Genomic DNA, 13,047 nt, shown 5'->3' with positions numbered 1-13,047 from the left:
AAGTCGTTTGCAACTTCCGGTTCACGGGGACTTTAAAACTTTTAAAAAGCTGGATATTCAGAGATCAGTCAGAAATAACATTTTCATAATTAATGGGAATGTTAGCTAGACGTTCTTCGAACATATTTTTGTCAAGTCAAGTCATCTTCATTTATATAGCGCTTTTAACAATGTGGATTGTTTCAAAGCAGCTTTACAGAGATAAACGTATAATTTAAGGTAACAGAGATTGTTTTGGCTTTACAGCGGTTCTTTAATAAAGTTATTTTCCAGCTAAAGTTAGTTTTGATTGATTCGCTTCCGTCGCAACGATCATTTGTTATTAAATTAGGGGCCGCTAAGACGACACCATTCTCTCTACACAGACTTTAAACGCGAACCTGTGAGAAACGCTGATGGCGTTCACATGCGCATTAAGAATTGGTTGTTAGCTGGGATATTTACATGCGTTGATACAACTTTCACTTTTAGGTGTTTTATAAGGTTTAATTGATGCCTTTCCCATCAGTCACTTGATATTATATTCAACTCGAAAGGCTCAAAACACTCGCAGCTGCACATGTTCCTGTATTCATTAAATAACATTTTCCCTTTGGAAACATGAGATTAAATAATGACTAATCTCTCAGTAAAGCTCTGCATTCGCTATTTTCAGTGAAGCATTTCAGGAATGCCAGTTTAATAATGGCAAGTTTACTTCTTGTTCAGAACGACCACAGTTCTCCACTGTCCTCCTGCAGAAAGCTCGTGTTGATGCGTTCATGCCAGCGTTTCTCTCTCGTTCTCAGATCAGCTCGGAAAATGAAACGCATGACAAGACCAGCATAATATTGAATTTACAGTAGGCTTGATAATCCGCACATCGCGAGCTTCATACTGTATCTCTCTTTTATTATTTTATTATGATGCAGGGTCAAGCATTTCCCCAGATTGAGATATTGGCATACATCGCTGCTGTTGCTGGTTGTGTGTGTTTAATGCACAGTCAAACATCTCGAACTAGATCTTAATTATGTAAACTTTATTGTGACGCACTCGACACACGCGTAGCGCCATCTACTGGCAGGACAGATGAACTAAAAACATTTTCTCAGCAAGTGCATTTTAGCAAACACACAACATTAAAATGCCGACAACAGATTTAAGTACAAAAAATGTGTATCATTGAAACATTTTCATTATTCGTTAGTACAAATACTTTGAAAATACAAACAAGCCTGTTTTTGTTAAAAAAGAGCTTTGAGGAACGTAAATTATGGGGTGCCAAGACTGTTCACTTGGAAAAGTGTGTGAGTGCGTGTGTGTGTGTGTGTGTGTGTGTGTGTGTGTGTGTGTGTGTGTGTGTGTGTGTGTGTGTGTGTGTGTGTGTGTGTGTGTGTGTGTGTGTGTGTGTGTGTGTGTGTGTGTGTGTGTGTGTGTGTGTGTGTGTGTGTGTGTGTGTGTGTGTGTGTGTGTGTGTGTGTGTGTGTGTGTGTGTGTGTGTGTGTGTGTGTGTGTGTGTGTGTGTGTGTGTGTGTGTGTGTGTGTGTGTGTGTGTGTGTGTGTGTGTGTGTGTGTGTGTGTGTGTGTGTGTGTGTGTGTGTGTGTGTGTGTGTGTGTGTGTGTGTGTGTGTGTGTGTGTGTGTGTGTGTGTGTGTGTGTGTGTGTGTGTGTGTGTGTGTGTGTGTGTGTGTGTGTGTGTGTGTGTGTGTGTGTGTGTGTGTGTGTGTGTGTGTGTGTGTGTGTGTGTGTGTGTGTGTGTGTGTGTGTGTGTGTGTGTGTGTGTGTGTGTGTGTGTGTGTGTGTGTGTGTGTGTGTGTGTGTGTGTGTGTGTGTGTGTGTGTGTGTGTGTGTGTGTGTGTGTGTGTGTGTGTGTGTGTGTGTGTGTGTGTGTGTGTGTGTGTGTGTGTGTGTGTGTGTGTGTGTGTGTGTGTGTGTGTGTGTGTGTGTGTGTGTGTGTGTGTGTGTGTGTGTGTGTGTGTGTGTGTGTGTGTGTGTGTGTGTGTGTGTGTGTGTGTGTGTGTGTGTGTGTGTGTGTGTGTGTGTGTGTGTGTGTGTGTGTGTGTGTGTGTGTGTGTGTGTGTGTGTGTGTGTGTGTGTGTGTGTGTGTGTGTGTGTGTGTGAGTGTGTGTGAGTGTGTGAGAGTGTGTGTGTGTGAGAGTGTGTGTGTGTGAGAGTGTGTGTGTGTGAGAGTGTGTGTGTGTGAGAGTGTGTGTGTGTGAGAGTGTGTGTGTGTGAGAGTGTGTGTGTGTGAGAGTGTGAGTGTGTGTGTGAGTGTGTGTTTGTGTGTGTGAGAGAGATTATGTGAGTTGGTGAGTGTGTGTGTGTGTGTGTGTGTGTGTGTGTAATCTCTCAGTATTTAATAGGATCAATCCCCCGGCTGATCCTCAGTCTCAGTGTCTTACATTAATCTGATGTTCTGGTGTCGCTCTCACTCATTAATATACTTTCTAAAGCCACGAAGGCTTCTCTGCTGATCTGGGATCAGTGACTCTGTTCTCCTCGGTACACCACAATGTTTTTGTCTGTTTCGTACACTTTGATCTCGTACAGGCTGTCGGGGGGGAGAAGCTTGGCCATGCCGTCCCAGATAAACACGGACAGGTTCTCTGTAGTGCTGCAGGAGCGGATACACACACATATGAGGTTAATATGACAGCATCATCATCATCATCATATGTGACATCAAGGCTCTCCGTCACACCTGACGACATCAGCAAAGTACGGGACGTCCCGGTCCAGGTTTTTATGGTCGAGTGGTTTCATGATGGCCTCCTAAAAAACACAACTTATTAATTATTAACAACTGTGCACAAGTGCTCACTCCTTCTGTTCGCAATTCATCATGCATTGTTTTTATTTCAATCATCGTGGAATGGCTAAAAGAATTCAAAAGCATATTAAATATAACATTCATATCCTGTAGATTCAGGTCAACTGAGAGACTTTTGTCTTTGCAATGACTGGGAAAAGCTGTCCTGTTTATCCCGAATGTATATCCCGTTAATATATAATAACTATTCTTATTTATCAATGCTACATTTTTCTAAATGTCAATCATTTGTTAACAAACAAGTATTCATAACTTCGATGAGCTCATTGTTTCTGCATTCAATTATTACATTGTTTAAATTAATACATTTTTCGCTAACTGTGATTTTGCATATGTACATTTCTGAAATACATAACTTCATATAACACTGTAAACTGTAATGTGGACTCATGCATCTGTAAAGCTGCTTTGAAACGATGTGTACTGTGAAAAGCGCTATACAAATAAATATTAATTTTTAACTCCAAATGACCTCGATATAGTCCTTGAGGTCCGTCAGGTTCATCACCATTCCTGTCGTCCCGTCGATCTGAGGAACACACGAGAGTCAGTCCAGCTCACGACACACTGATAATAACATGTGCCTAACACACACACATCCATACCTTTCCTCGGACCGTCACTTCAACTGGAAAACAGAAATATCATAAACATATTTACTGTGTGCATGCATGAAAAATCTGTGATATATAAATTTCTAGCGTGATCATATTTAACTGGCACTACATGTATAACCGCTCACCTTTATAGTTATGACCGTGGCCATTAGGATTGTTGCATTTTCCAAATATTCGTTTATTCTCCTCATCACTTAAAGATTTGCTTTAAAAAAAGAAAAATTCATAACAAATGAATAACAATAATAATTCATTTGAAAATGACTTAAAATAGGCATGAATCATCAATTTTTATTTTATTATTATTATTTGCATACAGAACCAAACATAGCACAATGAAATGTTATACATATATATATATATATATATATATATATATTTAATGATATTACATTGCAACAGGTAATTTAGAGATTCTGCCATAATATTTTATAATAGAATTTGATCTTAATGAAGACACATGAGAATAGAAAACACCCACTGTTATAAAATCATGCCATTAAAATAAAAAGATTACCAACGAGTTCTCGGCCTTTGTTACTTTTGTTCTCATAAAACATATTTAAATGTAAAACAGTATTTAACTTTCTCTAACTTAAACATGATTTATTCCAGTTTCATCCAAAATCTATTGAAAACTTTACATAAAAATAAAATAAAATGAAAATCAATTAAACATTTAACAGGGTAGAAAGTCTGGCTTCTTTTTTTTCTTCTTTTTTTTTACTGTATTAATTAATACAATATTTAAAGGGGATTAACCCAGCTCTAGGCTATTCCATCTAATATTATCAACTATAGAGCTCCAAATATATTCCCTCTCAGAGAAATTTTATGTTGTTTATGAAGAATATTAGAAATATGTTTGATATTGTATTTTTTCTCAGTTAATTCAACAGCGGTTTTGTTTTTCTCGCTGTTAGAGAGTTATAGCAAACATGAATCAGGGTTATATTAGAGGAACAGCTGTAATGACTCAAGTTTTAGGCCACTTATTTGATTTAAGAGGCGATGTGGGATGAAGCTCCACATTAACTAAGCCAATTAAGTCTTGTTTACATCGTCAAAATAAAGCATCTGGATGTTTAAACTACAATTCCCAGAATTCCTTCGTGATGACGCAGCATGTTCAACCAATTTTCTAGCATTGCCTGTTTGCTAGTTAGCTAGCGCGACTTCGCCAGCTGTGAATAGCATCTAATTAGTTCGGTAATGAATCGCTACCACCTTTGTAGCAACTATTTTAAATATATAGACATTTATGACAATTCAAAAGAGGTCGATATTTCAGAAACTTACGTTACCTTTGGAACAACTCGACGCGCAGCATTCACCACTCAAACTCAGCCAACAGGTCACATAATTAAAATTTAGTATATCCCAAACATTAAATTAAATAAACGTTGCTACCCATGCGAACATGAACACTAAGCTTCCCTCCAAAAATATAGCCTAAACTTATCTAAGTAATTAGTAATATCCAGTATTTCGTTGTCACCCTGCCTCTCCAAATGCAAAACTGACATTAACAAAATGCAATAATGCAATAACAGCTGAAAAAGTACTTGGGTGTGTGTTTTATTTTATATTTACCGTTCAATAATGCAATCGCTGCTGTCAGTCCCATAGAAGAGCATGACAGCCAGCGTACATGTTTACATGAACACGTGACAGCCATAGCGGCGACATCAAAGAGTGTCGCAACTCTTTCTCTCTATGGCTCTGCTTCAGCCTATTCATAATTTCCAGACTGGTTGTAGGAATGGGATCCAAACCAGTTTAACGAGATTACATATTTTGATCGAGGAAGTGTGTAAAGTTATAGTCTGATGATAAATGTGAGACAGACACACAGGATCAGACGCTCATGCAGCGTTAGTGAGAGTTAGAAGGCGAAACGTTGTTTGAAAGAGCGTGTTTTAAGTATCATTTTATCATTATTATCATTATGTATTTGCTCTATGAATGTATAATAGTGAGCTGTACCTGTGTAAGCGATGGCTCGCGCAGAAGCTCTGCACGCGCGTGATGAACCCGATGCGCTCAGACATGTTCTCTCAGAAACCTCTCTGTGTTCACAGTCCACAGCGCTTTATAAGTCACAGATGCTCTGCACAATATCCATATATCATAGAGTTCAGATGATTCCGTGTACAGTGGAGGCGTGGCTTAATCGAGCCTTTCATCTGCGCTAATCGATTACAGTGTGACGTCAGCACTTTCCGCGTGCATGAAGCTGCTCATGATCATCACGTGTCTTCTCTAAAATCTGGACAAATGTCTTATTATTCCATATTCCATAACACACGTATGACATTTGTTAATATATTAAAGTAATATTATATATAGGCTGTGCAGCACACATACATACAACATATACATATACTACTAAATGTTATTTAGAGTATATAAATGTGTGTCTGTGTGTGTGTGTGTGTGTATATAAATTTAATATGTTAACAAATGTTTATATATGTGTGTATATGTATAATATTAATAACTGTATTATATATGAGTTAATACATATAAAATTAATGTTTTATTTATGTATGTACACACATTTACAATATATATATATATTTTATTTTATATATATATATGTAAAATGAAAAATATTATGTAAATGAGTGTACAATATCATAATAATTATATATATGTAGTTATTAATAACATATATTAGTTACCATTGTGCAATAAAGCATTAATGTTGCTCAAGCAATGAAACAAAACATATCTTAAAAATGTAAATATTCTAACATTTAAATTATAAATACATTATAAATAACATTTATATACTATAGGCTAAGTGTATTATAATATGTGATATATATTTTTATTATCATTAACATAGTTGCCATTGTGCAATAAAACATAAATAATGATTGAATATTGTTTTTTGAACAAATAAACCAAAAAATAATTGGTATTGCCTCTCAATATTGATCAGTCTCTAACTTCTAATCCCACACATTTGCATGAATTTACATATATATATATATCAAGAGTTCAGATGCAAAAGCCTCTAAGTGCCATCTGAAATTTTCTTCTGAATGATCATTTTTATCAAGCTCGTATATTTAAGTTCAGTAATTTCACTTTCATGACAATTATTAGGTAATCTTCTTCATTGCCATTAAAGTGAAAAAAAATGAACATAAACATACAAGCTTGATAAAAATGATCATTCAGAAGAAAATTTCAGATGGCACTTAGAGGCTTTTGCATCTGAACTCTTCATACATATATGCAGGCATACATCACTCCTCGATGTTGTACCACAGAAAATGTGTTTAGCAACAGCATATTGTGATTTAATCCGAATGCATCAAATAAGATCAAGAGGTTTCCTGCTGTGACATAAGTCTGATATATTCCTGGAAATCTGTCACTATCAAATCAGCCATAATCACGGCTTCATCCTCCGTAATCCTCCGGTGGGTTTAAAAGCAGATCCTGGACGCTCGCTCACAATCTGAAAAGTAATTGAGAAGATGGGCAATGCTAAAAGTGGAGCCCTCTCCAAAGACCTGCTGGAGGACCTGAAGATGAACACCAAGTACAGCGAGGAGCAGCTCTACGTCTGGTACCAGAAGTTCCTGAACGAGTGTCCGACGGGGCGCATCAGTCGAGAGCAGTTCGAGAGCATCTACGCTAGCTTCTTCCCCGACGCCGACCCCAAAGCTTACGCGCAACACGTCTTCAGGAGCTTCGACTCCGACAGCGACGGAACGCTGGACTTTAAAGGTGCGTACACATATTATGCATCTTTTCTCAAGATGGAATATAAATCTCTGGCGTCCCCAGAATGTGTCTGTGAAATTTCAGCTCAAAATACCCACAGATCATTTATTATAGCTTGTATATATGCGTATAGAGCGCGTAGTGTGCATGGCGTTGGCGTTTTCACAGATTCACGTTTTTGAGGTGTACGCGGAGATGATAACGTTTTTCTAAATGTTCCTACTCTTGCACCTTGTTTCAGGGTTTGCGCTCTCGAGTCACCAGGAGCGCATTAAGGGTTTTCTGTGTCGTGTTAGCGGCCCCTAAGTTAATAACTAATGATCTTTACAACGGAAGTGAATCAATCAAAACTAACTTTATCTGGACAATAACTTTATTCTAGATCTGCTGTAAAGCCTAAACAATCTGTTACTGTAATCTCCTGTTATCATTGAAAGCTGCTGTGAAACTCTATATTGTTAAAAGCGCTGTATAAATGAAGCAGACTTGACTAGCTTGTCAAATTTTCCCCTTTTTGGGTGTGAGCAAAAACGCACCGTTTGTGTGTGTCTTTAAATGCAAATGAGCTTTAGCTCCGCCTCCGTTGAGAAGAGGGCGGAGTCTTTACACGAGCTTCAGAAACTCCGGCAATAACAGAACAGGCCAATCTCCCTCATCCAGAGCCGGTTCTAGACATTAGGAGGCCCTAGGCAAAATTCATGTTGGAGGCCCCCCACCCCCAATAAAAAAACACTTGAAACAAATATGATTCCTAACCTTTTTATTTATACAACATTTAATTTTAAAAGCAGTATATTTTTACTTACACAGTACATAAGTTTGGACACATTACTATTTTTAATGTTTTTGAAAGAAGTCTCTTATGCTCATCAAGCCTGGATTTATTTGATCAAAAAAACAGAAAAATAATAAAGTGAAATATTATTAAAATTTAAAATAATGGTTTTCTATTTTACTATACTTTATATTTCTGTGATGCAAAGCTGAATTTAGTGCCACGTGATCATTCTGATTTATTATCAAATGTTAGAAATGGTGCTTAATATTTATTTTATAACCTGTGATACTTTTTTTCAGGATTTTTGATTATTAAAGAGTTGTTTTAAAAAAGTCTTCACTATCACTTTTTATATATTTAACACATATATTTTTTTTTCTGTATTTTTGATCAAATAAATGCAGGCTTGTAGAGCATAATAATAAACTTCTTTCAAAAACATTAAAAATAGTAATGGGTCCAGACTTTTACCGGTACTGTACATATTAATCAAACTTTATCTACGGTAATCTCTTTTTTGTTTAATGAAGATGTTATTGTTGTTGTTGTTATTTTGCTGTTTTATTCAATTTATTCACAGTTCCAGAATCCCACTTCAGTAGATGAGCATAAGTGCTTTATATATTGCATTGCTACCTTAAATATGCTATACACAAATCAAGTGGAAGAGAAAGACACGATCGCTACTGAGCAGAAAAAAATATATAAAGTGAAATTATTGGCGTAATGTCAGGAATCTAATCATCAGCAGAATTTAGAAGATAGACCCATATATATGAGATCCTTTAGACTATTTGAAACATTTAAAAATGTTGTAGTGTGTTGGCTTTTTAACTTAGAATACAGACGTCTTGTCTTTTAATTTTGTAGCTTTTTTACTAGTCAGCTCCCGACGCGATGTTATTCATTGTACGCGCAAATTCAAAGCGTCGCGTCTGGGCACGTTAATGACGCTCGCGCTCTTTTAAACTCGTAATAAAGCGGTGAATGATTTTTCCAGAAATGACGCTGATCTACAGTACAAGTTTATATTTAGAATACATTGCAATCACTCCAAAATAGATGACGACAACTCTCACACCTGCATTATGAGCTGTGCTTCTTTGTGTGCTTATTAGGCTTTAGCCTCGCAGCATCTGATGGATGCGTTCGTTACACATACTTTCAGAAGCCGGCACACATTAATTGGTTTAACTGCAGTAATGTAACAGTCTATGGTTAAGATAAACATCGTCACTATTTATAGTGAATTAATAAATATTGAAATAAATTGTAGATAGGACCAGGGCCGGTTCTAGACATTAGGAGGCCCTAGGCAAAATTCATGTTGGAGGCCCCCCACCCCCAATAAAAAAACACTTGAAACAAATATGATTCCTAACCTTTTTATACAACATTTAATTTTAAAAGCAGTATATTTTTACTTACACAGTACTACATAAGTTTGGACACATTACTATTTTTAATGTTTTTGAAAGAAGTCTCTTATGCTCATCACGCCTGGATTTATTTGATCAAAAATACAGAAAAAATAATATAGTGAAATATTATTAAAATTTAAAATAATGGTTTTCTATTTTACTATACGTTATATTTCTGTGATGCAAAGCTGAATTTAGTGTCACGTGATCCTTCAGAAAACTTTATAATATTCTGATTTATTATCAAATGTTAGAAATGGTGCTTAATATTTATTTTATAACCTGTGATACTTTTTTTCAGGATTTTTGATTATTAAAAAGTTGTTTTAAAAAAGTCTTCACTATCACTTTTTATATATTTAACACATCCTTGCTGAATATTCCTGTTTCTTTTTTTTCTGTATTTTTGATCAAATAAATGCAGGCTTGTAGAGCATAATAATCAAAAACATTAAAAATAGTAATGGGTCCAGACTTTTACCGGTACTGTATGTACATATTAATCAAACTTTATCTAAGGTAATCTCTTTTTTGTTTAATGAAGATGTTATTGTTGTTGTTGTTGTTGTTATTTTGCTGTTTTGTTCAATTTATTCACAGTTCCAGAATCACACTTCAGTAGATGAGCATATGTGCTTTATATTGCATTGCTACCTTAAATATGTTATACACAAATCAAGTGGAAGAGAAAAACACGATCGCTACTGAGCAGAAAAAAAATATATAAACTGATATTATTGGCGTAATGTCAGGAATCTAATCAGCAGCAGAATTTAGAAGATAGACCCATAGATATGAGATCCTTTATTTGAAACATTTAAAAATATTGTAGTGTGTTGGCTTTTTAACTTAGAATACAGACGTCTTGTCTTTTAATTTTGTAGCTTTTTTACTAGTCAGCTATGTTATTCATTGTACGCGCAAATTCAAAGCGTCGCGTCTGGGCACGTTAATGACGCTCGCGCTCTTTTAAACTCGTAATAAAGCGGTGAATGATTTTTCCAGAAATGACGCTGATCTACAGTACAAGTTTATATTTAGAATACATTGCAATCACTCCAAAATAGATGACGACAACTCCTCATCCAGAATCCCAGAATAACCAGTAGCGAGTGCAGCCTTACGGAGAGACTCAGGAAGAGCTTCTGAATGTTAGTGGAGACATTTCTGTAGTTGTTGTGGAGTTACACTGATCATCTCATCATCATGTTGAACTTCTCCACAAGTGTCCACAGTTCCTGAGGTGTTTATAAGCCAGCGGTGACATGTTCTGGTCAATAGTGTTCAGTGCTCGTCTGTGCTCAACCACAGAACAGCTTCAGGCTCTGCTGGATCTTCATCATTGCGTTAGAACTGGTCTCTGTTGGCGCGTGTGGAACCAAATGTCGGCTGGTGTGTGTAAACGTGCAGATTAAGGGCCGGTAATATTATAATAAGATCCTCTTCATACGTCAGAAGGAGAGCGAAATCTGTCCGGCTTATTTTCTGACATGCTTGCAGAGAAAGGCTCACCAGAACACAGTGACACTTTTCATGTTTTCTGGGTTTCAGAAGCACCGATTATAGCACTTACACACGGGAAAAGTCAGATTTTCATGATTTGTCCCCTTTAAAGAGTACATCGTGGCTCTGCACCTGACGTCCTCCGGGAAGACCGTGGAGAAGCTGGAGTGGGCCTTCGCTCTGTACGACGTGGACAGGAACGGCACCATCACCAAAAACGAGATTCATGAAATAGTGAAGGTGAATAAACACCAGCTTTATACACACACTCCAACGTCTCGGCTAACGAGGAATGTTCTGAAAACGTTATTGGCAACACTACAATAAGGTTCATTAACATTAGTTAACTACCTTAGTAAACATGAACTAAGAATGAACAATTATTTTCCAGCATTAATTAATCTTAGTTAATTACTTACTTAATTTCAACATTTATTAATACGTTATTAATATCAAAGGTTGTATTAGTGAACATTAGTTAATGCACTGTGAACTAACATGAACAAACAATGAACAGCTGGATTATTATTAACTAACTTTAACAAAATATTAATAAATACTGTAACTAATGTATTGCTCATTGTTAGTTCATGTTAGTTAATACATTAAATAATGTAAACTAATGAACCTTATTGTAAAGTGTTGCCAGATTATTTCTGTACGTCCAGTTTTTTCTTAGGAAACATTCCATTTTGCAAACATTATGAGAACATTATGAGAACATTATATGATCATAACGTTACTTATGAATCTGAACGTTCCAAAACAAGTAACATCTGAAAAACGTTCAGCTAAAACATTTCAGAAAATAAATGTTGTATAAACAATGTTTTTGTGCTAACGTTCTGAGAACATTATTCTTATTACTGAAGGACGTTTGTTCATAACTTTGAGAGAACGTTTGCTCCTCTTTGCAGTCAATATTCAACATGATCTCCAAAGAAGACCAGAAAAACCTTCCGGATGATGAGAACACCCCAGAAAAACGAACTGATAAAATTTGGGACTTTTTTGGGAAAAAAGAAAATGGTAAGTGACTATTTGCATGTGTGAAATGTCTTAGATGACAAAGATATAGAATAAGGAAAAGTCCCCCTGTAGTCAATACTTTTATCCCTTAAAACTCATCTTTGATCACCAAATGACATTTAAGTGTTTTTCCTTGAAATATCTTGAATGTAACTCGACACCCTTGCCTCATTTAGTATGCGTGGTTCTATGAATATGCAAATGAGCCCCGCCTCCACTCACTCACTCAGCTCAGAGATCCACTGGTTGACGGTCACACGTTGATCTGATTGGTTACAAGGTAGTTTGTGACGTCAGAAACACCAGCGATTTCAAAGCGTGTTTTTGAGACTGTCTTTGGTTCACTGCAGTTTTAAGGAGGAAATACTCAGCAATGCTGTCGACTTATGAACTTACACATGATTTGTCTTAAAGCAGATTAAAAACACCACATAGACACATAAACAACATTAAAAGCTGGATTTTCACCACAGGGGGACTTTAACAGAATACCCTTTATTGAGCTTTGAAGAATGTATTTTCTTTATATCGTCAGGTAAAATAACAGAGGGAGAGTTCATTCAAGGAGTTATGGGCAATAAGAACATTCTCCGGCTGATTCAGTTCGACGAGCCGCAGAAGGTCCAGGAAAGGCTCAAAGAGAAGAAGCAATGATGTGTTTAAATTACTGCTACTCGTTTTAGTTCAATCTGACTCTTTTAAACGATTAAAGTGCATTTCTACTGTTACATGCAGACTGAGTTAAACAACTGATAGGAATTCAATTCAATGTGTGCCATGAAATATACATGTAAAAATGTTGTTTATTACCACCGACATGCAGTATAAAACATAACGGACGGTTATGGCAACAGCAACAGGAATGCATTTAATTTTCCTCTGCATGCCATGAAATACACAAGCAGTTCATTGGTCATGTGACCCACAAGGGTCAAAAGGTCACATCCACAGTCATCTGTGAAACATGCCAATTATGCAAATAATCCACAACTCTTCTTCACACTCACTTGCCCATCAATAAAACACTATATAACAGTCATGCAAACGTTTCATTTTAGTATTCTACTGATGCTACTGTATTTTACATCGAGTGTTTGAGCGTTCTGTTGCTCTTAGTTCTAGTAATAATGGAGTGAAGATATTTGA

General features: G+C 36.4%; 2 protein-coding genes across 3 annotated transcripts; one reads left to right on the top strand and one right to left on the bottom strand.

The window, feature by feature from the left end:
• Positions 1-1,008: 1,008 nt before the first annotated feature.
• pts (6-pyruvoyltetrahydropterin synthase) lies at positions 1,009-5,584 on the bottom strand. Of its 2 annotated transcripts, none has more exons than XM_081392385.1 (6): positions 5,416-5,584; positions 3,555-3,634; positions 3,418-3,440; positions 3,285-3,341; positions 2,684-2,754; positions 1,009-2,596 (listed from the first exon to the last, which is right to left on the bottom strand). In XM_081392385.1, exons 1-6 carry the CDS (start codon positions 5,478-5,480, stop codon positions 2,464-2,466), a joined length of 429 nt encoding a protein of 142 aa, XP_081248511.1. In that variant the 5' UTR covers positions 5,481-5,584; the 3' UTR covers positions 1,009-2,463. The 2 variants fall into 2 exon arrangements, with proteins under 2 accessions (XP_081248511.1, XP_081248512.1); XM_081392386.1 differs by lacking the exon at positions 5,416-5,584 and adding an exon at positions 5,023-5,097 and having other exon boundaries at positions 1,015-2,596.
• Positions 5,585-6,920: 1,336 nt separating this feature from the next.
• On the top strand, positions 6,921-12,555 carry rcvrnb (recoverin b; the record flags this gene model as incomplete). Its single annotated transcript, XM_081392378.1, has 4 exons — positions 6,921-7,173; positions 10,985-11,112; positions 11,790-11,901; positions 12,437-12,555. The coding sequence occupies 4 exons, from the start codon at positions 6,921-6,923 to the stop codon at positions 12,553-12,555; spliced, it is 612 nt and encodes a 203-aa protein (XP_081248504.1).
• Positions 12,556-13,047: the final 492 nt, after the last annotated feature.

This window comes from Scardinius erythrophthalmus, assembly GCF_964197995.2.
Source record: "Scardinius erythrophthalmus genome assembly, chromosome: 18".
NCBI classification, from domain to species: Eukaryota; Metazoa; Chordata; class Actinopteri; order Cypriniformes; family Leuciscidae; genus Scardinius; species Scardinius erythrophthalmus.
The sequence above is the reverse complement of the archived record's forward strand: the minus strand, read 5'-3'. Positions and strand labels throughout refer to the sequence as shown.